The sequence below is a fragment of the Eleginops maclovinus genome, chromosome 6 (genome assembly GCF_036324505.1).
Source record: "Eleginops maclovinus isolate JMC-PN-2008 ecotype Puerto Natales chromosome 6, JC_Emac_rtc_rv5, whole genome shotgun sequence".
NCBI classification, from domain to species: domain Eukaryota; kingdom Metazoa; phylum Chordata; class Actinopteri; order Perciformes; family Eleginopidae; genus Eleginops; species Eleginops maclovinus.
In genome coordinates, this window is record NC_086354.1 from 4,449,948 (window position 1) to 4,477,239 (window position 27,292).

Genomic DNA, 27,292 nt, shown 5'->3' on the forward strand with positions numbered 1-27,292 from the left:
ATGAAACTAGTCACAAGCTGGGCTGAGTCAAGCTCTAGTTCTTTCTGGCGAATGCGTCTATTAATCGCAACCTGTCTGACAATTCTCTCTCTGTCCTTGTGCGCCTCTTCCTGCCACTGCTGAGCAGCTTTGGCATTCTTATCAATCAGTTTGCATTGTTCATCCAGGTCTTCTTCCTCCTGTCTTTGTCTTTTCAGCTCCTCCAGCTCATCTTTCTTCTTCTTTGCCTCAAGCATGCTGACTTGGAGGTCACTCAAACAACTAGTGTGGCTACTACTAGAATGCCTACTGGTGTGAGATCTAGCAGGGAGACTAAAGGTCGTTTTTGTACGACCCCTCTTACTATGAGAGCTACGGGAGCCATGGGAAAGTGTATGCGGCCTTTGCGATCGCACAGGAATACTATAGAAATCAGGGGGCCGTGTTTGCCTTTTCGGTCTAGTCCCTGGGTCAAGGGCAGGTGGCTTTAAGACGACTTCACAAGGTACTGATGGCAAAGGGATTTGGTCCTCTTTGTGAGAGGTAGGTAATGGGAGTTTAGGTGAAAGGCTAGGCTCTGTTTGATGAGTGGGTATAGATGGCGTAGGTGATGTTTGCGGGGGGGCTTTATCTTCTGCGTAAAGCTTGGTTGCGTCTAATTCACCTTGGGATCCATCCGCACACTCAGTGGAGGTAGCCTGACCTTCAGTGGTCTCAAGTACAGGGGGCTCATCAGTAGACCTTATCTCGTCTGGTTGTACATCGGCCATTGTCTTCGTGTGGTGTGTGGCTCAGTATCCGGCTCGAAGGACCAACTGTAGGGTATTTAAGGTTCAGACTGGAGCCACACAGACCACACAGGAAACAAGGTTGCACTCAAGTTTAAGTTTATTCTCTCTTAGTCCAAAAATGGTGAATTGGAGACAGGACTGGATGAGTGCCAATGATGAGTACCAATGGTTCTACAAAGACAGAAAACAACATTACAATGCTTTGTCCAAAGTAAAATACAAACAGAAATGTTGCCTTACAATCGCAACACATGCCACATCAATCGTAGACAATTCAAACGATATCTAGTCAAGCTTCACATTAACTTCATAATCAACAAGTTAGATCTAATGAACTATTAAACTTACTATTAACATATTAGCAGTTAATACCTAAACATGATCCTCATCAATAAATGAAACTGGACTTACATTGAAATAACTCCAAAAGACACATGGCACACTTCACCAAACAATTTCCAGACGTGTTTAGGGACAAAGAGAGGAAGTCCCGCCCTTACAGGTCTGTATTTAAAGGGTAGGCAATGATTGACAGGTAGATTGTTCACTTGTACCACCTTGTGGAGCGGAGGGGAAATGCACTTGTAGTTCTTTGGAACTTGTAGTTTCTAACACTGTGATTATAATTAAATACATTTCCAAGAAACATTTTTTCACAGAGATTAAAGTCGCCAATGTATAAGAAAAACGTAAGTAATTACAAGATGTCATTGGTTATTGGATCATGACTTAATTATCTCAGAATATTTGTTTTTATCATAAATTGTTGATGCTTTATCTCGGAATAAAACCCCTCCCCTAAATGCTGTAAAATGTTTGGCCCTAATCTGCTGCCATAAGGATGTGAAGGATCTAAAATGACGTTTGATATGTTGTATTCTTCTACGCCACACGTAAAGGACTAATAAAGAAGGAACATCACTTATTTTCACCGATTAAAGTCTGTTAACAGTAGCACTTTAGTGGTAGTCTTTAAGTCGTGCAAACAGAGGCAGAAAGTCTTTGTGTCTCCAGTGAGCAGTGATGTCATTAGGGTATGAAGTATTTAACTTGCACTATTTTATGCTTTTAAAAGCAGTGTTACTTTAGTTTTTTCCAATACATATTTAATGGAGAATGTTGGAAGTCCCCTTAGATTCAAGGTTTTATTTCCAAGAGCTGGATCGCTGAAATTGGAACATTGTCATTGTCATGTCAACTTGCACAATGTACTCTGTATTGAGAAAGACCTTCGATATTAGTAGTAGTACTAGTAGTAGTCGTCCAAAAAGCAGCAAAAAACTTTAATATCAGTTTACTTAAATCCCCCAAATCTGGGCATATTAAGTAAAAGATTGTATGATTATGAAAATGTTGATGATCTCCTCAATTCTGCTTGACGCTAGCAGTTCGAGACATAACACACTGGAATCCCCCAACAAACCGTTGTCGCCCTAGTTGCATTGTGGGTAATGTAGGGAGTACGTTTCGGTCAAAGAAGCTGTTATCTCTGTTTTCTTTATTATTCTAATAAGAACCTACAAAATCAATCAAAGCTGTGTGTTTACAATACAGCCCCGGAAAAAATTAAGAGATCACTCCTAATCTTTCTTAAATCTCATCTCTACATGTATGGCAGTCATTCCAGTGTCTGTTGAATTCAACACAGAAAAATTCTCAGTAGTTTATATATACAATTAAAAAATATATATATATATATATATATATAATTTAACTCAAAGACATACCTTTAAATAATAAAACAAGAGAAAATGATAATGCTGAAGTGGTCTCTTTATTTTTTCCGGGGCTGTATGTCTGGGGGCTTTAATACTATATTAAACTATATTACAGTCATGCTTACATAGCGACCAGTTTCATGAGTTTAATAAAACTCTTTGTAAATTTAGCACTCAATCAACGTCAATATAAAAAACAAGCAATAGAAAATTGCCTCTTGGAAACTGCTGAAGGCTGTTTCACTATTTTCCAACAGTTAATGGGCCAACTTGATGAATTCATCCCAAAAGTAAATGGCGGACTAATCAATGAAGAAAATAATTGTTGGTTTCAACCCTAATGAGGAAAGACATTAAACAATTTGATGCTTGTGCACATTTTAATTATGTTCCTCTAGAAGGTTTATAAAACTGTATGTAGATTAGTTTATAGCATCTGAGAGAAAGAGCCAGTGTTTATTGTTCAATAAATCATGTCTGACTGTTGCCCAACCTGTCTAATAAGGTCAGAATGTGCAGCGGTACTAATCCAGTGTATTGGATTGGTGCGCCATTAATATTAGTGAGAGGCAGGACAGGATAGATACAGACACTTGTCTAATAAAGAAAACCCTTAATCAATCTTTCCCTGTGTGTAGCATTAGTGAAAGTGAGGAAAAGTGTGAAAACCACAGAGAAAGAGAAGCAGACACATACATCTACTGATCCTCAGTCAGCGAGGGACGGCCTGAGTGTGCGGGATGAATATTCAGCAAACCAGATATTCCATTAATAAAGGTCCTGCGCGCACACACACAGCACTGTTTGCAGTGTACCTATTTGTATTCCGTCTAATGAACTTCAAGTAGAATTTGGAGCCATTTGGTGATGCTGCTCACACTATTCAGCAGCAAGGTGAGGAGACACATGCAGAAGAGACAAAAGAAAAAGAAAAGGAGGAAGAGACGGGGAGGAAAGAGGTGGAGAAGTCTGACAAGGACACAGGGAACAGCTTAGTAGCACCAGATTAACTGTTAGTCCCACGAGATGCCTGGTGTTACAGGAAAATCAAATCAAAAATACTTCATTAATCCCAGGGGGAATTTATGTCTTTGTGACAGTTGAACCATACTGGAATAAATGAAATATATATTTATATGAACCTAAGTGGAAAATGTGCAATAAAGTCCTTCTAGCCACATCATGAAGACTCTGGCTCATGGCAGACATGTCCGGAAGCCACCAAAGAAAATGCCAGAAACGTTGATGATGAATACCTTTCTTTCCTCCTTTATGAGCTCTGATGAAACTGGTTGTAAAAATGCTGCAGGCTTGTTTTCTTCAATCCTCTTCTCTTTTTTTTAGGGGCTTTTGATTTTCTTAAGCTGGGGCTTTAAACATTTCTGTGTCGCAATGAAAATTAAATCATCTCTTTTATTTCGCCCTCCCTCCTCCTTTGATAGCACCTTATTTCCGAAGCCAGAAGCGGTTATTCTCCTTCAAGGCACTCATCCGACTGGGTTAGTGAAACACAAGAGGGATTTGAATATCATAAAGGAAGCTGTTTACAACTATTGATCCAGAAAGAGTTGGATGAGAGTAATGTCATAATAAATTATTATCATGCGAGAGGTTTATTAGCTCCTTGCTGTTTTTGCCCTCCTCAAAAAAGGAGCTGAAAAATGTTGGAGAGAAACAGAAATCTTCTCACTGCAGTAGAAGAGGAAAACGGACACCTACCGTCACGTTTTACCCGCAGGTTCCTATTATCTGTCAAATACACAGTTGCTAAAACCGGCCAGGTGTGAGCCACAGAGAGTACATTTGATTTGGTAGCTTTTATTGTCATTACAACGGAGTGTGGAGAATGACATACAGATTATTTCTGACATCACACAGAAGAAAAAGTCACATCGAGACAGCACTTAGAAACAATGAGCCTCATTCACCAACATCTTCATGTGTAGAGATTTATATACATTTATTTATAAGGGTTATCCTCATTGTGTTCTTGAGAAAAGAAATGTCTACCCAAGGCATATTCTTATCTGCAGAGTTGTTGTGTTCTTATGCTGAATACCTTTGTTCTCATAGATTTATAACCATTCCACATAAAAGGATATGAGACAGCGGGGATTTGTGCACAGAGAAATTGAATTAAAAAGTTGAGAAAGTAAGACTAGAATAACCAAACCAAGCTATAAAGCAGTCGACTCCAAAAACTGTTGGAGGAATTTCAACAGAAAGTGAAATCCAACAAGCTCCACATTAAGCTACATCAGTTACTTATATACAGTATGAGGGCGCTAACGTACACTTCCTATCAAAAGCATGGCATTAGAGCGAAGTGGAAAATAATAGTTTCTTCATCTCTTAAAGCTGCCGAGTCATATATTGCACCTCAAACAACAAATACATCCAGAGTTTATTTACTTAAAAGAAGAGTAAAAGAAAGAATGTGATTCAGAAATCTCAGTTTCAGTGTCAGCCTGCTGCCAGCCACGCGTCCACCGGCAGACCCACCGGACATCCATCCCAGATTTATTCTCCGTAAAAACAAAGCTGGCTCTGCCGTCTGATGAGACATTTGACACAATTTTTCATATTTTCTGAGTTATTATTCCGTTTTTAACAAACTGAAATATTGTTTTCTGGCATCACTTTAAAATGTTTTAGGGAAAAACAGAATTTTGGTTTGAGGGCACAGCTTCCCCTGTTACCCAGTTTAGAGAAAACCCTAACATAAAAAACAACATTTAAAAAAAGAACAAAAACATATTACTTGTTTATACTTATGTGTAAGTGTAGTGTTCTTTTATTTCCAATGCTTTGAAAAATAATTGACCATTTTCGGTGTTTTTTTGTTTGGGTGAATTCTGTTCCTACGCAGGTCGTAAATAATAGAACATGGTGAATGACACTATCTCGATGAAAACAGTTGGTTATGGTTTTAGGAAGATATTTTTTCTTCAGAGAGCACTTGGTGAGTGAGGCCCATTGTTCACTCCTTTATCTCTGCAGGACTGTTTGCTGACAGGCGTCTCATTTATCACTCCAGCTTAGTAATAACTCCTCAGCCGTCAGTCAGAGCTCCACTTGTATCCGCGTCTTCACTCAATAGAATCTGGCCTGCAGTGTTTTGGTGACACATGATATTTGAAGGCCATTTCTCAGAGTCGAGTGGTCTGACACCTCAGCCCAACAGTGACACGGGGAAGAAATGAAGACGGACGCAAGACCGCAAGGAGGAGAAAGCGTGGGTAAAGATGATGGCCATCTGAAGGTAGTGATGGGTGGGGGTGCTCTTCTACAACGGCCTCCAATTACATCCAGGGTGTGAAACCGTCAATAACACCCCGATTAGCCCGTCTGTCATCCTGCTACAGCAGCAACCGGAGCCAGCTTGACGTTTGCTGGCGTTCCCACTTTGCAGGGAACACAATCCCTCTCAGACAAAGTGCCCGCTCAGGGGCCATAAATCCTCGGCCTTAATCAAAGCCTGCTTCTAACAATACAGCAAAAGCCCAGTATAACCATTAGCACTCCTCCGACAACACATCCATTCCCGACACCTACGCCTATCTCCGCTGTGGGCTCCCCTCCATTAGCCACTCAAATGGCATGTTCCATAGAGTGACTGAGCAGACAGGTCCAGGCGATAGACGATACCGGCTGCTTATGGGAACAGATGCCAATGTGCGGAGTGAAAGCAAATGACTCATGCACCCCTTTACACCCCGGGAAGCTAAAAACAGCGATGTGGGTCACAGGCAGAGTTCAAAGGGAATCTGAGTACCATGTCCACATACAGGATAACAAGAATCAGAATCAGGTTTATTTGCCCAGTAGGTTAACACATGAGGAATTTACAAACAGGGTTGAAGAAAAAGTCCCAGGGCTAAGTCAGGTTGAGTGCTACCGGTGTGTCGCCAATTACCTACAAAAAGAATGTTAAAAAAAAGAATCTGTTGACACGCATTTGACAAGTGCGTGGGAGAGGAAAAAGTCAGGTCGGCGCTTGCATCATCAATAAAATAAAAATCTTAAAACCAAACTTCAGCTCAAGGTCTTTTCATGACAGGAAGAATGACGGGAGCGCCAAGGTATACAGCCGTCCAATCCGTGCCGTGTGAGGGTGGACTAGCAATGCCTGACCGACGTCCTTTCAAGATCAAATTCCAGAGCAGATCTCCCGGTCCCTCGGAGGCAGAGTGCGAGGGTGGGCCCGAGGCTCAGAGTGCCTGGCATGACAATCAAAGTTTAAATTCAAACCCAAGCCCCGGAGCGACAAGCCGCGGTGACAAATGGATGCTTAAAAGTCTTGCGTCACTTTGACAACGAGCACATGCATCTCTTTCTCTCTTCTGCATTCAACAGCATCCTTCTTCTCCCTCAGAGCACATCACAGAGCCGCTTGTGTCTGGAACTGGATATCACCACGCAACAGATGGAAATTGAATTCCTTTAATCAGGCTGAATAACGGCCAGCAGATAAAAGGCAAGGATCCAGAGGGAGAAACACAGTCTCTCAATATCTGTCCTGCTGGCTGACACACGGCCCTCACACGGCCTGCCAGCCCCAGAGGTGAAGAGGTTGTTTGCTACAGTTACAAGGGCAATAAGGTGACAGTTTTATACGCTACAAATCTATTTATGCAGTGCTCAACATACCATAGAAGTCCCCTAGAATTAACCTGCTGCAAATGGCTACAAGTGACTGCTTTTTAAAGGATAATAAAGTTGCTCAGTGGCTGGGATTCTACACGAAAAGAAAGGTTTTCTTTGTGTTTAGGAATAAGATGTTACACGAATAATAATGCAATCAACTGTGTAATGAAAATGTCCTGCGGCAGAAAACGTAGGAATCATTAAAACATGTTAAGAACCACTTACGAATTGGTATCAAAATAGGAATACACCACACTGGTATTTTGCATTTTCCTTTTGATTAATCTGAACATATATGAGGTCTCATGCTACAGTTGTTATTGAGATTTCATTTTTTTCACTCAAAAAAACATAGATCTTTGAAAGGATTTATGATAATTCAGTGATACTACGGATTGGTCCAATTATTAGTTTATTCTGTGGAACAACTGTAACCAGGACCCGCAATATACTGCGAAACTTTATTGAAACTTAAAAAACTATTAAAAAAACAAACTTTAAATTGTTATGAGCAGGACCGAAGATCTCAGGATTATTGTTTGTCTTTGACGTTTTTTTTTTGGTTTACCTGTAAAAATTATTTGATTGTTATTTTTTTTTTTGATTTGTACAAAGAGATGAATTTTACTTATTTTTAAAACGACGCAAATATCACGACCACTGACGACCATCCATCCATCCATCCACCCATCTTCTCCCGCTTTTCCGTCAGGGTCGCGGAGGTAACAGCTCCAGCAGAGAGCCCCAAACTTCTCTTTCCCTGGCCACATCAACCAGCTCTGACTGGGGGATTCCAAGATGCTCCCAGGCCAGCGAAGAGATATAATCCCTCCACCTTGTCCTAGGTCTACGAACTGAATTCTGTATGACTTTCGATTAGCAATGTTTGCTAGAGGAGGTAGGGCTAGAAAAGCTTTTGAATGTGAACTTTATTATTTATACTTTGTAAAAGAAATCTTTGTTAACATGTTCAATAAATTGACTTTAAAAAAAACAACGTATCATTAAGCAGGAATAATAATAGGCAATAATGTTCGTCTCAGCTTTTAAAAAATAGTGTTCAACTCTTTAAAGGTGAGCGTTTAAAATTCCCGAAGAAAGCGACCTTGAACCCTCGTTTGTGTCTCTTTACAAAAGAAACGTTGTTATTTTTGCCCATTCATCCCTGCACCATTAGTCTGCGTTACTGTTGACCCAATAACCGGTGTGCAGCATGAGAGAATGACTGTCAAAAAAAGGAATTAAGTCCGCAGCAGGAAACAAAACTGCATCGCGGCATGATTGTAACGCAGGAGACTTCTCATGGAAACTTGGGGCGACGATTAGCTTGGAAGCAAATCACAGCTTGTCGACGCTACGGGGGGTTTCTAATGGGGGGGAATTATTCAACCCGTGTAAGGTAATAGGAACCCACGCTGTGAGGAAAAGGCACCGGTCATTCCAACTCACACGGAAGCAATTGTGATCACGTGGCTGCAGGATGGTGCATGTAGAGCTTCTAATGTTTTCATCACTTAGAAATCACTCATGGAGATGTGATTTGGGTTTGGACACCACCTGTCCTTGTTGTGATTGTGACGCTGGCTTTTATTGTTGCACAGATGGACGTCCTGCAGGCCTACCTGGTAATGTGACCGGCCCTGGCATGCTTACAGCACCCTGCCAGTGAAAGCCTCAGTCACAACTATTTGGCTATGCAGCACATAATTCAGAGCTCCAGTATACAGACGTCTGCTCGGACCAGTCATCCATCATAGCGCTTTGTGCCAAGTCAACAGATTCTCGTGGTGGTGGGCCAGGGGGGGAAAGGCCTCTCAGGTTCTGTTTCAGCATCAGGAGAGTGTGTGTGTTTTCCCTGCATGTAAAGTATAGCCCTTTACAACAGCAGTCAACCATGCCACAGACCAATACAGCCACCTTTACCCCCAGGAATCCTGATTGTTCCAACATGTGGGAATTCAGCTGGGATACTTTATTCAATTAAGATGATGGCTAACTGTTTTATATGCTGTCTGGAATGGAAACTTCCCATCATAGCGCCATCTTTGACTCATCTGACAAAATTCTGTCTACTCGCCTACCTGTTAGCCGCAGGAAAGCAAACATGAGAGACAAAGAAAAGCAGCAAGGTCTAATTTGAGAAGCTCAGATGGGTGAATTGTGAAGGATAGCTTTTTAATTTCTGGCAATTTATTTCATGTTTAAATAACCCCTAATATGCTTTTTTGGTTTTCCCTTTCCTTTAGTATGTTCTATAGGTTTTAGTGCATGTAAATGGTCTGCAAAGGCTAAAATCCCTGTGTTCCCTCCAGAGGGAGTTTATCCCACACACTCCCCCCTGCCTGAAACGCCTGAATTGGACTCCTTTATTTACGTCTGTAACATAGCACCATCACAATGTAACACTCGCGCTTCTATTGGCTAGCACTCCAACACATTGTATGTGATAGGTTAAGGGGTGGGACATCTTTAAGCGGTTGACCAATCACAACAGAGTCGGCCAGCTAACCAATCAGAGCAGACTGGGCTCTGGTTTCAGACAGTGGGTGAAAAGAGGTGCTGCAGCACAGGCAGTATGAGAAAAATAAAGAGCTTTCTGAACATTAAAGCATGGAGACATGTCCCAGTAGAGGCACAAAATACTGATATGAACCTTTAAATGAGCAGAATATGGCCTCTTTAAAAATAAACAAGTGGCGTTCATGTGGTAATTATGTGGCTGAACAAAACAAATCAACTATTGTACACTTATGTTTGCATCGTTTATTTCTGCTATAGTTCCAAATCAAGATTGGGCCTCTGAATATATGTCATCCCTGCAGCACTCTATATCAGGGGAAAAAAACATAAATTAAATCTGCTGGACAGGTATTTCTGTTCCATCTCATTGGAGATCATATTTGTTGTTAACAAAGCAAGATGATGACAGAGAGGTGCCATTGACTTATAGCGGAGAGTCTCAGCAGACGTTAGTGTACAGTTATAGTTTGTCTCAGAATAAATGCAGTTCAACAAGATCCAAACAATTAATGTTAATTAACATTCTTAGGCCACTTTTGTGACATATGATTGTCTTACACAACAGTTGTGTGCAGAAAAGCAAGAAATCAAGCATTGTTACAGCAAATTACTCAGAGAAACGAAGACTACTGTCATTGATCGCATCATTGTGATGAGTAGCCAATGGAATTACATGGATAAAGGTTGAATGTGCAAACACAACAGTACGGATTGTGGTATGAAAGAAAAGAAAAAAAACAGATATAAAAAACCTTATAAATTGCAATTATTTGTGTGACAGTAAACAATCTACTGATATTCATGATCGTGTCTGAGTCTGAAATATTCAGAATGACACGTCTGTGTGTGTGTGTGTGTGTGTGTGTGTGTGTGTGTGTGTGTGTGTGTGTGTGTGTGTGTGTGTGTGTGTGTGTGTGTGTGTGTGTGTGTGTGTGTATGTGTCTGTGTGTGTGTGTAGGGACTTTAAATTACACAACAGTTAAAATGTAATAGGTCTTTTTTCACAGAAGACATGGTCCTGGCACAGGTGCTGCTAGTAAAATTAACGATTTCTCTGTTCCATTAAGTGTCTCTGTAAGCCATCCGAATGAGCAAGCAGCACGCACAACACAAGGGAATTGAAAGTGCCTCACCTACATGGAATTCACTGCAGCCATTTTTTTTAACATTATAGATTATACCTTAGCTTTTCCTGCAAAATGTTTGCCATGAAAATAGCAGCATCTTTTCATGCCAGGCTCCAGCTCATCATAAGATACAATAATTGGTGTTTGACCCCGTGAGGAACGCTGGCTGCTCCCTTCGGATTGTCTGCACCGCTCTGCTGTTGCTTAAAAAAATCCCCACAGTGGAAGCACCCGAGAGAGCATCCTGCAATGTCCCAGATTTTATTGGGAGGGAGCCCCTGATGGGAGCTCGCAATGAGATTTGAACACAGTGACAATCACGTTTTAATCACAGGAGAGAGTTTGGTGAAGGGACAGGAGAGGATTTGCAGCAGGGTAGCGTCCCCATGCATGCATTCGCCACTAAAACTTACTTTCAGCAAAAGAGGTTTATTTTATTCCCAGAACCACCAGCTTCAATTTTGCATGTCCTTTAAATGAACTGATGGTTGGTTGTTGGATTGCTCTATTTATTTAATGATAGGAAATGATCTAGAACTTATTTAAAAAAGGGTTTTCAAGTGTAAGGATTCACTTAAAAAAAAAAAATTACTTAAATATTTTTGGGTTTTGGACTGCTGCTTGTATAGAGGATAGCCAAAGACCTCATTCATAGGTTCAAAGGTTGTATTTGTCATATGCACAGCAGATACAGCGTATATGTTGGCAATGAAAATCTTATATCCCAGGCTCCTCCAACAACTCAACATACATAGTGCAAAAAAGATCAATTAAATAATGCAAAAATTAGAGAAGACATCTCAGGCTGTGTGGCAATTTCCATTTTTCTGACACTGCAGAAACCAAACCATTGATCACATCTAGAAAATAATTGTCAGATAAAAGAATGCAAACACACTCACTCACTGTCACAGGGCAACAGGCAGAAGGTAGCAGCACCCCCTCAATCTCACACTGCATTTCACATAAGGATGAGAGACACTCTAGTATTTGTAGTCATTAAATGTCTACTATATGATCATGCGAAGTTCAATAGGACAGCTCTTAGATCATTAAACATGTCATGACTGTGTACCATTGTGTGAACTGCTCTCTCAGCACACTGACCCAAATGCACAATGGTGATGCTCATACACACAGTACATACACAGTGACCCATGAGAGAGACCTCACACCCAGCCTGCGGTGAAGCTGGAGTGTTGTGACTGAATGGGATTGAGGCTGCAGCCCCTTGAACTTACCGAGCTTCCCGCGGGACTCCTCCAGCTTCTGGATCTGGTTTTCCAGGAAGAACATGGCCACTGCGAACGCCAGCAGCGCAAGGAGCTGCAACTTGGGCGGCATCATGACTCTGAGCAGCCCCATCAAATCATCCAGAGAGGGAATTGGTCAGTCCATTGCTCAGAGAAGGAGACACTGAAAACACACACAGCGACGACGGTGATTACAAAGCGGCTGACTGTGTGAGCATGGCCCTCTCTCCCTGTGTTACTGTAGATATATATCCCAGTGTGCAAATCCTTTGGTTACCTCAAAATCGATGTGTTCATGCTCGGCTTGTTTATTTCATTAAGTCAGTTCCCGATAGCGGAGCGTCGTAGCGCCCTAGAGATGTCTCCAAAATGCGGATTGATCTCTCCGGGGTGTCGCGGTGGTACCAGCCGCTGTCGCCTGAGTCCCCCATGTAGCGCTGTGCTGTCCTGTGCAGTGTGTGTCCACCACCGCACCGCTGACAGACCACTACAGCTCAGGCCATTGGGTGTGTGAACAGTCCACCAATGAGCCGAGGCTTTCTATTGGCTGACTGTATCCGGTCGTTTAAACCGGATTGGACAGTTTTCACATACTGACCTGCACGCGGACAGCAGATGTCGCACTCATTTTGAACCATGAGAACAACAGAGCCGAAGAAGAAATACTGAGTCGGCCTTAGAATATGCCGGAGCTCGAAAAACATAACATTAAATCATATTCTTTTAAATTATTCAATTTCTTAAAATAGAAATAACAAATGCAGGATCGTATAATACTTTAAACGGAAACCCAAAAGGTTTTTATTTAATTTTTGGTGTATTTGACGGCATTCCTTCTTCTTCTTTTTGTTCGTATTACTTGTTTAATTATTATTGTTCTATGTAGTAATATATTGTAATTTATTGTTTGAGCATCTATTGTCTTTTTATTGTACATTGTATTGTCTATTGGCTGTTGTTTAAATTGTTGTTATGCATTTGTCTTTTTTGTAAGGCACTTTAGCCCGAGTTTATCAGGCGCAGCGGGCAGCCCTTCAGTAAATAAAGGGGTCCTTAGTTTAGCTTTTCCTGTATGCTAACAAAGCAGTAAAAGGCTCGATAATGTCGGGAGAGGTGTATCTCCTGTGGCTTATGTCGCTTTTACAAACGGTGAGTGTATTAATATTTAACTTGTGCAGTTGTCCCCGCTTTAAGAAAGTCGTTATAATGTGTGTTAGCAAAGCTGACTACTGCAACGTAATGTTCAGTTTGTGAGCCGCATCCTGCTGAGCCCGAAGCTTCAAAATGACGTGGCTTATCCTCAAAATATAATTCTGATAATAAAGCCTCATTAGTTTCTATATTTATCAGCAAACTGTTATTTTAACTAACCTTAATCAACCTTAAAATATATGACCATGTTGCTACAACTATAGGTTGGTTTTATAAGAGAAAGGCAGCTGTAAACCAATACTTCCGGTGTTCTAAATCTATGCTCGTCAGATTCTGCTCCCTTCTCAGGAAAATCACTCCTAAATACCTGCAACTAGTTCTGCTCTTAATTTTATTCCCAGCGTTAGCTATTTCAGGACTGTAACGATACATTAATTCATGCGTTATAGATATCAAGCTGGATTATTTCTGAGCAAATGTTGCCTTATTTAGCAAAAGCCCCGTTAAACATAACCCCAAACTACACAGAATACATAAACAAAGTCTGTTTGTGAGTTGGCTTTTATTAGTTTCCGACTTAAAAGGGGGAAAAACAGGAATGTACCAAAAAAGGACTATCTCTTAAGTTTGGCGTCCACCAAATCACACACATTAAGGCTATGCTGTGGTCTTCTTTTATGGAAGAGTATGGTACTTCCATTCCATTCATTGATCCTCTCATGCTATACAAATAAAGTTAACGTTATTAAAATGGGGATTTTGGAAACTGGTTTCCACAATCTTGAAAGTGAAAACAGATCATGTAACAGTTACTTTGTAGGCTTAGCATTCCTTTCAAGGAAATGCTGATAAAACCGAGTACCAAACAACATAAGTGGAGTCCCCTGTTATTCAATATGCACTGGGATATTAATTAAAACCGTTTCGTTTTTTGTAATCTCGCACTAAAGGGGATGAACAAATCAACCTGAAAGAACCTATTTACCTACATTCTTACCCGAAAGCTCTCTGGCACCCAATGATTTTGCTGCAAAGATTCCTCACTAAAGGTCCAGGGTGTAGTAATTCACAGAAATAGATTGTTATAATATTCATTACTATGCATATAAGAAGATTTCAGTCTATCTTCTTACTGTGCAATATCAGGAAATGCTCAATAACCAAAAAATAACACTCAAGATTTTAGGAACATCCGATGTAAGCATAAGATCCTCATTGCAAAGAACAAATATAAATAGATAGTCCCGACCAAACGCTCTCCACCGAGAAAGGAAAAGATAAACCATTCAGGACCAGCTTTCATATTTTGACTTTTGAGATTTTGTCACCTCACAATCATTATCCTTCCTCTGTGATGTAAAATAATAATTTCAACAAAGTAGAGACAGAACGGAAGAGCTGGGGTGGGGTGTGGGCGTAGAATACTTTGGGTTTATGTATTGCATTTCTTTAATTATAATTTAGTTATTAATGTCAATTTAAACACATACTGTATGTTCAACAAAAACCGCTGTTTGTGGCCTGCAGCTCTCCCTGTTAGTTAATCCTCTCACATCTGCTTATAAGAAGTAAGCACTTTATTAAAACTTGGCCTTGTATTCTTTCCTCTCTGTGTGACGCTCATCTTGTCCTTCCTGGCCCCAGCTGTCGGCATACGGTGCCGATCTGTCGTCTGAGGCGTGCAGGGATCTGGGTTTCTCCAGCAACCTGCTGTGCAGCTCCTGTGACCTGCTCGGCGAGTTCAGCCTCACCAAGCTCCAGCCCGACTGCCGGCAGTGCTGCCAGCAGGAGGCCCAGATGGAAGCGCGCAAGGTAAAGGGGGAAACAGAGCTCCGGGGGAAGTAATTAGCTGCCTAGATTCAGTCACAGCGAGGAGCGTGTTGCAAACACCTTTATAAAGGACATTGAGAATAGTAAACAGAAACGATGTTAACAAATGTGTTGGCAGTAAAATTATCAATTGAAAGGCATTTTGTTATTCTGTGCTGTGTGAATCAGAATACACCATTTTGATCAAGCACAACAGATAGACTATTCATTTTGAGGTCCTCAGCTGAAACGTATACTGTCTGCTAGTGTTGAGTTTTACCGGTAATGGTACTAACCGTGATATTCAAATAATAAAATATTACACGTCCCCAGTGGTCAACTAGTATTGCAGTACCCATGTTCAAATGCAGAAATTGAAGAGGCCCCCGTTGCGTTTTGGGTTTTCTGTTTCTGTAACGTGCTCTATAGGTTTTTGTGCATGTAAATGGTCTGCAAAGACTAAAATCCCTGAGTTTATCTCCCACACACTCCTCAACTTCTTTTCAGTTATGGTAAAAGACACTCCTTCCATCTCCTCAGACTCATCTCTTTTTGAATTAAGATGCAGAATAACACTTTTTTTTATGGATAAAAACGACAAAATAGTCTTCATGAATTGAATTATTTTGGCCACATTGATTTTTGTTGACATTGTGCCCTCCCCCCAGCCCTGGTCCCTAGTCATTTTCTGAGCTTCAGTCTCCTCAGTGAACAGTAGGAACATTGGGATGACCCCTGTGTCAAAACGTGTCACATTTACTGACAGGATCCCAACCTCCAGCCTTTGAACTGCTACTAAAAACAACCTGTTGTCCGCCTCCTGTCGCTTGATACTGTCTGCAGCTGTGCATCAGACCTGAGCTGCCACACAAACGCTCGCCGTCTGTCTCAACCCTTTTTTCTCTGAGTCGGAGCTCCTTAACCCTAGCTTCACACCCCCACTGGGGTTGAGATGGCAAGTTTAGCAGTAAAAACCTCAGAGTAACCAGTGAGGGGTGTCATCGCCCTCATGATTACAGTGAATCAAAAAGCACTCCCTGCTGGGCTCTGACAGATAAACACGGAGTCAAGTGTTGGTGGAAAAACAATGTAGTTCTTCTTTGATTTTAAGCAAAGCCCCCAGGAGTGTGTGCGGTATCCTAGCAACAGCACCTAGGGAAAGTGCACTTCATTACACCTCCTGACGTTTCAGACAGACACTTAGTGGAAACATTACTCCTCTTCCTCCTCAGCATTTGAGGGAAAATGTCACTTAGAAGAGCAGTCGGCCGTCTCCGAGGGTTACCGGCAGAAACGACGGTGTCACTAAGCACATTTTCTCCTCAGACGGCAACAATTATGCACCTTTAAGAATTCTTTCAGTCTGGCAATAGACATCAGTGCCGTGTCATTAAACCCTCTGAGGAACGGCGTATCTCGCAGCCCTGTCGATTAGTGAGATTCACTGAGCGTGGATGGCATTTCGGTTACTCGTTTTTAAATGTTGAGATTTTCTGCAGAGCACCTGGCATATAGCAGCCCCTCAGCCTCCCTGTGGGGTCACGATGCAGCATTATGTACGACAGGAGACACTTCCTGAAACTCTCCCACGGGCCGGTAAACAAGACTAAACCATTTTAGTCAAAAGAGGATGCATTTATAATATTTTACATTTGTGTTGTTGTCTATAAATCCCCCCCAAAAAGATTTGGGGTTAGCGGGGTAACTTCAGGGTTATGGTCGCGATCATATCGTCAAAGGCCATGAAGTCAGGCTAAAGGCAGACCGTGTAAACTGCCAAATGCAGGAAGGACATGATAAATCTCCCACTGAGTGGTTTTGGTGAATTAATGGAATATCTCTTCCTGTCTGAAGAAGCATCGATTAGCAGATTTGCTTTTGTCAGGGTTGATTTAGCCAAAGACACAAACATATCCTGGATGTGTTGAAGGGATTAAGCAGAATCGGTCACGGCTCTTTTAGGAACTACGACTCTCGAAAAAATGAAGAAACCTTTACTTGTTTCTATTTGTTTTTTATTACAAAATCTTTAAAAATCTCATATTTTTTTGTAATTATTGAGCTGAACTGAGCTTAGTTTCTCTCTGGGTGACAGGTTGTTCGAGTTCATAAAAGTAAGATAAAGAAAAGGCATGGCTGGAAGCATTGGTGCTTTTAATGCCACACACAGACAGACAGCGGGACTGGCCAATTAGGAGTCTTTTTGAATTGTTAAAAACATCAATAAGCTCAGTTAGAGCGGTGGTCCGTTATTTGTCTCCCTGCTCTCAACACAGTTGTGACTTGTCTCAGCTCTGCCATGCGTGGTTAAATGAAAAGCACGGAAATTAAATCTTGCCACTGCAGGATTGTTTACAGAAAGCCAGAGGACGGCTGGGGAGAGGCTCTGAGCTTTGCATGCGTAATTTAATTTGTCGCGTGGACCGGCCAACCAGGCCATTTACCTCTCCGCTCCCTGAGACGGCCAGCTAGAGCATGCTCTTGAAACACCGCGGTGACACTCCAAATTCCTCTAACGTATTGTGAATTGGTGCTGGAGGTTTGATTATAAGTGAGGCTGCACACACGGCCATCCATCAGCCCTGCTCCATATGCACAGGCTCACAGTTTAATGACCCCCGAGGAGCCGCCCGGACACCTTCTTTATGAATCAAATTCACTCTGCCAGGTGACCTGCTGCCAGCTGGGGCGCAAGCCCGCACTGTCTCTGTGTGTGGGCTTTGATGTGTGTGTGTGGGCGGTAGCTCTTTACGGACTACCTAACGCTGTGTCTTTCTGCACACAGCTCTACCCTGGGGCCATCCTGGAGGTGTGTGGATGAAAATTGGGGAGGTTCCCCCAAGTCCAAGGTAAGTTTTCTGCTGGGACATGGTTATTAGATATTTTTACCCATGCCAAGAAGGCAACGACTCGCCGAGTTGTAAAAAAAAAAAAAGAATGATCTTGTGTCCACACCGCCTTTACTTAACTTCCAGAAAGAAATGTCATAGGGTTAAAGAAACATGTGAGAGAGAATTTACTGGACTTAGGAAAATATAATTGCGTTGCAAAGGCACAAGACTGCCACACTATTGTGAAGAATTAATATAAGTCTGCTGTGAGAACTACTAGTTAATGTCTCTGTCTGTCTGTCTGTCTTCATTACAATGGTTTGAGTTCAATCTCCACGGTTGCTCACTCTCCTTCTCACTCACATTAATCTCAATGAATATGATTGTATGAAACTATTTGAATAAATAACACTTGATGCAATATGCATAACTTGTGAGGCCTACACTATCACCTTTCAAACGTGTTGAATTAAGAAGAACAGCTTTAGCAACACCGCCTAACTCAAACACTGAAACTTGCTATGATTATTTTACAGTAACTAGCGTAATAGTTTTCCTTTTGGTTTCAAAACATAGAAGCACTCTGGCAAGTGAAATCATAACATAGAAATGCTTAATAAGCACCATAATGTGCATTGTTTGCGTTTGTCCGTCACAAAGGTGATATCAAAGGAAGCCTTGAAGCTCGTTTCCTATCATTTGAACCGCTTGTATCATGTATCATTATACATCTTGTTCCAAATCACAGATTAGATGCACGTCCTTTCTCACGGCTGCGTTCATGTGTTGTCGGAATAACTAGAAGAGTTTTTGCCTGACTTGACCTGGAAAATGATTGTGAAAGTGAGAACAACAATTCTGAAGCAGATGTCCACTACATGTTTAAAAGGAATAAACAACACACACTTTTGTTGTTTCCACCTAACAAGCTCATTAACATCAGAACAACATCTTTCCAATTGTGGAAAAATGAACATCCGAGGAGCATTTAAACGCATGTGCCAAGGTGGATACCTCTACACTCAGTGGAAGCTTGTGCTTTGTGTGTCAGTGTGTAACGTTTATCCTCCTGAAATCCCTGTTTTGCGGTAGGTGGTCTAAAAGGCCCTGAGGTCTGATTTCCAAACATGCTTTTGAAGTTGTGTGAGTGTGTGTGTGTGTGTGGGTGTGTGTGTCTGTGTGGGTTGGGAGTAGACCTCCCCTCTCCGCTCGGTGTAATGTTTGGTTAATGCAGTGTCGGGTTTCGTTGATGGAGTCCTGGCCGTACTCCTCAGTGTGTGGGGGGGCTGTCTGGAGTCTGTGCCATATGGCTGCCGTTTGTTTGCGTCAGCTGCAGCCGCTCTGTGTTCTCAACTGTGTCTCCGCCACATTCCCGGGAGGTTTAGCAGTTGTCGCTAATCACAAACCTCTGTTCTGAAATGAAGAGGCTAGTTGACCGATAGATTACCTGACACATGTCTGTTTCCCCCCCCCAGCTTTTGTCAGGAGTGACAAGCCCAAGATGTTCAAGGGTCTTCAGATCAAGGTAGGCATGATGACATCACCTCATAACAACACACATTACGCTTCATTTGAGAAAATGCAATTCCAAAGAGAAAACCTGATTATGTCATATCATATTTCTCCATTAGTACTATCTTCCTAATGCCGCTCCTCCTTTTTTTTCACAATGCAGTACGTCAGAGGCTCGGATCCTGTGCTAAAGCTTTTGGACGATAACGGGAACATCGCTGAAGAGCTCAGCATCCTCAAGTGGAACACAGACAGCGTGGAGGAGTTCCTCAGCGAGAAATTAGACCGGATATAGAACCCTTTTTTGTTTTGTTTTTTACCTTAAGGGTCGATTCACCCAAATTACAACGCCTCAAGTGGTGTGTAGCCATGCAGATATATTGTGTTTTATGACCCTGAGATGACTCTCCGCCTCAGCTAGTTTGTTAGTGGTGTTCACAGCGCTGGAAGTAAAATATTCAACAGTTATCCTAGTCATTGTGGATAGACCACCTAACACACCATCATTCATTTTAATTGGAACTATTTTCTTCCGAAGACTGATCCCAATGATACGGAAGAGAAGTGCCACATGTCTATCCATTTTAATTTTTTTATCTGACCAAATGTGTGGTAATTTTAATATTTTAAATCTGAATTTTGTTCTCAGAATAAATTAAAAAAAACACTTTTGGTCTGATTATTAAAATAAGTAAGTGGCCCTTATACTCTTCCGTCTAATGAAAAACAAATGTTTACTACCCTGAACCAAAATACAGCTGCATATCATATTTAAGTTGTGACATAAATCTCAGGAGCTTCTAAAACTTCTAAAGCAAATAAAACCTGAACGATCTGCATGGCTAGAGACCGCTATGAGCTACTGATGAAACATTTTAAAATAATTTTGGTGAAGCGACCCTTGAATTATTTACCAATTTGTACACAACTCGGCAATCATGGCTGGTTGTTAAATCATGATATGACTGTTTGTTTTTGTATGAAAATCTTGAATTTCTTGTCTGGATTCTACCAAATAACTTATGCGACAGTGAGGAAAGACCGCATCAGAGCCCAGCTGGGCAGCACACTCGAATAATGATGAAGATTACAGCTAAATCATGGTCTAAAGGAATTTAAAAAACAATAATGCATATTATGAAGTGTTTTGCTGTTTGTCTGTGGGAGATGACAACCCCCCCTGTCTGTCTGATCTATGTTTGATTATTTTTTTATAAGGTTCAACGTTGTGACTGATGGGATTTGTAGTCGGAATGGATCCTAGTTGCTCTCCATGTGCCGATGTGTTTGCTGGAGCACACGTTGGTGATGGGCTCACAGTAAACCAGTGTTGGGATGTGAGCTCTGATGTGTGTCTGTGTTTCAGCATCTTCTGCTGTGGGGAGGAACTGGATTCATATATTGATGCTTGTTTTGGAGCGAGTGAGGTTTAAATATGCAACAATAAACAAAGTCTCTGATGGATTTCTGTCTAAAGATTCTTTTTTTAATCTAATGGAAGTTAAGCGTGAAATGATATGCTTTTAATATTTGATTGTCTTTTCCTTATAATCATCAAAATATGCTTGGAAGTCCTCCAATGGCACTTATACTCAACATACATATTAGCAGTAACACACATTTTGATTGTATCCCAGATAGAACACGTGTTTGAAGTCCTTTTCAGTGAGAAACATAAGGTTTAAGCCCCCTGTTATATCTTGTATGATAAGTATTGTATATTTTGTCAGCCTCTATCTTTAACTTCTCTACCATGATTTTGAGCTACACAGTATTACATCTAGGAGGATTCTGAATCTACTTTATTGGATGTCGTATTTTTTATTTTATTTAACTATTTTTATCACAGTCTGTGACGAAATCCTATCCCTTGATGTCCCTTAAGGGAGAAAACAAATGTATGTTAACACATTTATGTTTTTTTTATCCAGTACAGTTGAACTCACACGTGCATCTGCTGACATCTAGTGGTCTGCCACAGTACTGCAGCTCAGTGCTGGGACAGGTGGACTCTGTGTTGGTTGTTAAAAATAAGGATTTAACCCTAAAAAGCATTAAATGTTATAAAAATATCCCCCCAAAATATATATACAACTTAAATACTACTGAAAAGTATTCGTATACATATTTACTGGGGTACATATTTGGTAGTAAAATGCGTTTCCCTTGTTAAAATGAAAAGGTTGTACTTGGCCCTGCATTTCCTGAACAGTTATTCCCTGAAATTGAGAGGAACTTAATGACATATTTCACATTACAGGATGATGCAGATGGAAAATAGTTGAACTATTTAAAACATTTGTACATGTATGTGTACATAAAACAGGTTTACCGTCTGTAGCTTCTACGGTTATTTTGCATACAGTTAGCAGTCTGTAAAGCAAAGAGCAGCAGTGTAACTCCTGACTGTACGGTGCATGTTGACAGGAAGTGCTTATTGCAGTTTTAAAAAGAAGATCATAACTGCATGTTGTCTTGAAGGTCTTGCATAAATAAAACATCTACAAGTTTACAGTTAATGAGGTATGGTAATACAATAATTCAAACCATGTAATCCACAAATTAGTCTTTTATTATCATACAAATCAAATGATGAACAAAACTCAAGTAAAAAAAAAGTCTTCAATTACATTCAGCATTTGTAAAGATATAGAAACCATGGAGGCATTCATATGAAACTACTTTTTAAAGATCTGACGAAAGATCTTCACAATTCAATTAGCTGGAAGCTTTTTTAAAGGGTGTGTTTTTGTCATGTTTCTATTTTTTCATTTTACTGGCGGGAATTGGCGTCCATAGGTTTTGAACTGCTGTTACAACATCAGACACATTGACTCTAATCAAGACATATTTTTATCCACATAAAAGGCATCTAGAAAAATAAAATCCTACAAAATAATGCTGCATGTGAACAGCTAAAAGCAAACATAAACTGGTGGTGCTTTAAAGGTAGACGTTACACATAATTCTTGGTGGCCTCTGAATGGTGGTCAGCCAGCTCGCTCTTGGTACGGGGCTGAGGTTTGTACGTAACCCCCGGGTAACTGGAAACAAGAGGCAGGAAGTTGTTATTGTATAAGCAAAAAGCACACATTCAAACCAAATCCATAAGGCATCTGTGGGGGACTCACTGTGGTTTTTCATCTTTCACCATGCCCCTGAAAGCCAGGGACTTCAGGATGCCCCCAATAACCAGGACCCCCCCTCCGATCCAGGCTATAAACAGCGCGGGGCCAAATGTGTATCTGTGGAGACAAACAACCCATGATCTTAGTCCAGCATGGGAATTATATGGAAAATATGAAAACACAAGCAAAATAATCCTCATACCTGGGAATCCCTCCCATTCCTCCTCCCCCCATTCCTCCCCCCATCCCTCCACCCATCTCCATGTTGCCTCCGTAGTTGGGGTAGGTGGACAGCCTGAAACTGGCCACGATCTGATTGGCGTAGATGGAGGCTCCTGCAATGCCACACACACCTGAGGACAGAATAGAGGGACATGGACAGGAATTTATGCGTCTTCAAGGGTTAGGAAAAGCGCTATATAAATGTATTATTATTATTATTGATTCATATAGAAACTGTTAATGTGCAACTCAAAGTAACACTTCCCCTCTGTAACGATCATTAGATTCAGAGTCTCACTTTACAACACATGCTTTTATCTAACACCTAACTATGTATTTGGGATAGTTAAAAGTGACAGTCCTACTATACCTAACTAAAAGTCTGTAAATTGTATCAGTCAAAAGAACTTTTCACATGACACGAAGAGCATAACAAATATGCAATAAATGAAGCTGTATATAAATGTAGTCATACCGCCGATGATGAACATGATGCCGGCGGTGAGGCTCATCTTGGCCTTGGTGGTTTCAGCCATGCTGTTCATCGAGAGGCAGGTGAGGGAGAACACTGATATCACTGCCCCCAGGACCCCCAGCACCACCCCCACTATCATCAGGGCCCGCACTGCCTGGAAAGTTCCTATTGGACAGGAAACACACATCATGTTAGGTCTAATACTTTTGGAATTAGATTTTTTAAAAAGCAGTTGTGAGACTTAAAGGTCACATATTACACTCTTTTTTAACAATATATTACAGGTGTCAGATATACACAAAACATGTCTCTGAAGTTTTTTGATCAAAATACCAAACAGATCATGCATTAAAGCATGCCATCAACCCCTCTGTTTCATGCTGATTCTGTGTCTGTAGCTTTAAATGCTAATGAGCTGCTGCTGGCCACGCCCTTTTGTGGAAGATTCAGGTGAGAGGGTGAGAGGGCGGGAGGGGACTTATTGTGGTTGGGTGTGGCCAATGCCGTGCAACCCATAAATGACGTCAAAATGAGTTTTACGTCACGTATGAACCAAAACCTAACGCAGCCATTTTTTGAGCGTCTTTCACATTCTTTGATCAGGAGGGAAAGAGAGAGACAACATTTTTTGCTGAGCCTTTCAGAGTCTGTTAACTCACAGGGGAGACATATATATATTAAAGACATTAGAAAGTGTATTTTGCTTAATAAGTGACCTTTAAATCAGAATCCCTCACAGACTGTGTGGGTCACAGATGTATTTATTGTGCACTCTCCCACAGTGTGCTGCGGGACCCTGCCCTCTGCTTGGTGTTTGTTCTGTTTCTGATAACTGTGTTGACTCGGCCTGGCTCTCCATTATACTGACCAGAATGCACCGGTGCTAATGCAAACACTGATTGGAACGCGCTGGATGCCGGAACAAGAGTTGGTTTGAGGACGACGAACAAATGTTTATTAAAATATCAACTGTTTAAAAAAGGTTTTAAAGTTCTAAATAGCTAGAAGAAGATTCGTTTTGATTTCAGCTTCCCTTTGGAAATAATTTGATCCATCCTTTTAGCATCCTGTTTATTATTTGAGACTACTTCTTTCCTTGCACTGAAAAAAAGCCATTTGGCCTGTGGAGAAAAAAGAATCATTTGACGCAGAAAGAGAACATTGTGTTTTATTGTACTTTTGGAGTATTTTCATATTGTGAAAGTACTTTGACTTGAATAAATACTTCTTCCACTACTGACTCGATCACTTCTAGCAAAACAGAGAGGAACTAAAACAAAAAAATGATGGCATTATCCCGAAATGAATATCAGGCCTCAGATGTGTCAAAAATAACTAGCCATCGAGTCGATGGAAAAAAATATCAAATTTGGCAGTGGATCCAACGAAGGAAGAGATAGCCTTTTATATTGCTCACACGTGTCATCATGGATCCTGTAACTGAACGAGACTCAAAAAGCCTTCTGATAAAAACTAGTAACGCCCTTTGAAAAACTAGACATGTTACAGTACTCAAAACATGGTTGTGCTTTGTTTATCCAAAAATATAAGCCGTTTTCAGGGGGGTTTGTTCCTTTCATATTTAGAATCTTAGACGTAGAGAGGGAACTTCCTTGTGCGCCAGTTCTTGTCTGTTTGGGACAAAAACCAACAACACCCTTTTGAAATCAAGATATATAAAAATACAAAAAAAAACATTTTGTTCGAGCAGGGTTATCCAAACACTAAAACCTTTTTGAGGGGTTTGTTCCTCTCATATTTAGGATCTTGAACGTATTCAGAGAACTTCCTTGTAATCCCAGTTCTTCACTGTTTGGGAGCAACTTTTTAAAATGTTTTTACTCATTGGAGTTTGAATCAGAGGCAGAGGGAGTGACATGCGGCAAATGGTCCCAGGCCGGATTTGAACCCGGCTCCTCTGATCAGCATCTTTACTTCATTACGTAACTTATCTGACCTTTTTATCCAAACCAACACTTCGAGACCTTAGAGATACTGTAGATGGGAGCAATTTGGTGGAAAAGTATCTTGCACAAAGCAAAGGATTGTCTGGATTTAGGATCAAACCACCGGCCCTCTGATTGGCAGACACCCAATTCCCCCCTGAGCCACTGCAGCCTTTCTAAGGGTTGAAATGGTTTTCATTTCCCTCAAAAGAAAATTCTTCAACAAATCAAAGAGACATTTTCTTGTCACATTTTTATTATTCATAGAAAAGCAATTAAGTAGTTTGAATTCAATTAGTGAATGGAGAATCTCTGCATATTAAATATAAAATGGAGGATTCCTACCTGAGAATCCCAGCAGGCCGTAGAGCGGGCGGCACTCTGTGAACCCCGAGGAGGCCGTCTCACAGTCCTGCCACAGACCCTTGTAGACGTAGACGGACGTCACCACGTCCCCCTGCCTGTCTTTCACACTCCAGTTGTTCATGGCGGTCGCTGCGATGAGGGCTGCGGCACCAACCAAACCCAGAATGAATCCACCATTCTGCAGAACTGAAGGCGCCATCGTTGTCTCCTCCTTCAGAAGTTAGAGAATAAACTGGCAGGATGCTTTGGGCGTAGATTAAATAGACGACAGACTAAAGCTGCAGATGTAAACGTAGAGGTGCCAGCAGTGTGCAGGCGGGGAATGAAGTGGGCAGAGTGAGGGGATGGGGAGGAGGCGGCTGGGTTTCAGTGGGTGATGAAGCAGCATGGGTTGGGCCGCCCTGTGCTGAGGTGTGGTCACAGTGGTGATAGGAGCACCTGGCACCCAAATGAGAACGTACTGTTTGAATGTAAACACAGGAAACTGAATCACAGAGCTGCAGGTCAACCGCCAACACTCAGCAGATAGGGAACAGCCATGACAACACACTCACAAACACAAATATGATGCAGAAAGAAACATGCAAACAGATGAGGCAGAGCTGAGTGTACATTAACTCAAGTTCTGTATTTCAGAACACATTTAAGGTACTTTGCTTAAGTATTTTAGGATATTTTATGGGGAAATATTGTACTTTTACTTCATTTATTTAAAGAAAGAGTTCGACCACAAATCAAAATGACATATTTTTATTCCCAGTTGCAGTCATATTTGACAATTTATAATATGTTGGTGAGGGCGGAGGTGGAAAAAGTACTCAGATCTTGTACTTGAGTAAAAGTAAAAGTACCAGAGTGTAGGAATACTCTGTCACAGTAAAAGTCCTGCATTCAAAATGTTCCTCCAGTGAAAGTAGAAAGTACTCTCATCTAAATGTACTTAAAGTAGCGACAGTAAAAGTAGTCATTGTTTGATTGGTCCATTTCAGAATAATATCTCTGAGATGTTTTATAATTATTGATCATTAAAGTGTTCTCAGAGCTGGTAAAGGTGCAGCTAGTTTGAATGGCTTTGTATACTGCAGGGTAGCTGCTGGATTTACTGCAGGTGAACTAAAGTCTGATTTAAGGGCTGATTATATTTACCATCATTAATCCAGATCTCTAAAGTCAATAAAGGGATTCAATAAATGTAATGGAGTAGAAGTACACCATTTACTTCTGAATTGTAGTGGGGTAGAAGTACAATAGGATGAAATGGTAATACTCAGGTAAAGTACACATACCTCAAAATTGTACAAAACTTGAGTTAATCCACTTTCCACCTCTTGGTGTGGATTGGAGAGTGTTAGGGATTAAACAACACAGGGGAAAAACTCAACAGCAACGTCTCCTTCCAGAAATCATAACCCACTTTCTCAAGATCATTCACAGAGCTGTTGTAAGAATCTTTTTGTAGGTTTATGTATTTATGTATGTTTTTTTCAATCATTTTTTAATTAGATTTTTTCAAACCGTATCACCATGCCGAATTAAATGTGCATTCAATCAATGACAGCTTTACAGTGAGGAGGAAAATGATGTATTCTTTATTTTGGGCTGTCCCATTACCAGCTTTAGTTCAAATTAAGATTTAAAACATACAAAATATAATACATTATAACCTGTAAAACTACCAAAAGTATTTGAAGTTGTTAAGATGGGCTTAACCTTGACAACACAAAAGCGGATCTTACATATGAAACGTTAGTAATAATGATACAATAATGTAAATACTCCAACACAGACAGTAATGATGATCTGCATGATGAAAAGT

The 27,292-nt window shown here is 41.0% G+C and overlaps 3 protein-coding genes across 3 annotated transcripts in view; 1 reads left to right on the top strand and 2 right to left on the bottom strand.

Annotated features, from left to right (window-relative positions):
* Window positions 1-12,549, bottom strand: part of hs2st1a (heparan sulfate 2-O-sulfotransferase 1a) — a 50,261-nt gene extending 37,712 nt beyond the window's left edge. The window contains exons 1-2 of the mRNA XM_063885130.1: window positions 12,313-12,549; window positions 12,024-12,198 (exon numbers count right to left, since the gene is read on the bottom strand). Of these exons, the coding sequence (XP_063741200.1) occupies window positions 12,024-12,147 (124 nt within the window). The 5' untranslated portion in view covers window positions 12,148-12,198; window positions 12,313-12,549. The remainder of the gene's footprint in view (window positions 1-12,023; window positions 12,199-12,312) is intronic.
* A 480-nt stretch (window positions 12,550-13,029) lies between these two features.
* On the top strand, window positions 13,030-20,803 carry selenof (selenoprotein F). The gene is made up of 5 exons (XM_063885961.1): window positions 13,030-13,184; window positions 14,832-14,999; window positions 17,782-17,845; window positions 19,303-19,352; window positions 19,503-20,803. Exons 1-5 carry the CDS (start codon window positions 13,137-13,139, stop codon window positions 19,632-19,634), a joined length of 462 nt encoding a protein of 153 aa, XP_063742031.1. The 5' UTR covers window positions 13,030-13,136; the 3' UTR covers window positions 19,635-20,803.
* Window positions 20,804-21,890: 1,087 nt separating this feature from the next.
* cldn18 (claudin 18) lies at window positions 21,891-25,833 on the bottom strand. Its single transcript, XM_063885326.1, has 5 exons — window positions 25,456-25,833; window positions 23,165-23,329; window positions 22,670-22,820; window positions 22,471-22,584; window positions 21,891-22,383 (listed from the first exon to the last, which is right to left on the bottom strand). Exons 1-5 carry the CDS (start codon window positions 25,673-25,675, stop codon window positions 22,296-22,298), a joined length of 738 nt encoding a protein of 245 aa, XP_063741396.1. The 5' UTR covers window positions 25,676-25,833; the 3' UTR covers window positions 21,891-22,295.
* Window positions 25,834-27,292: the final 1,459 nt, after the last annotated feature.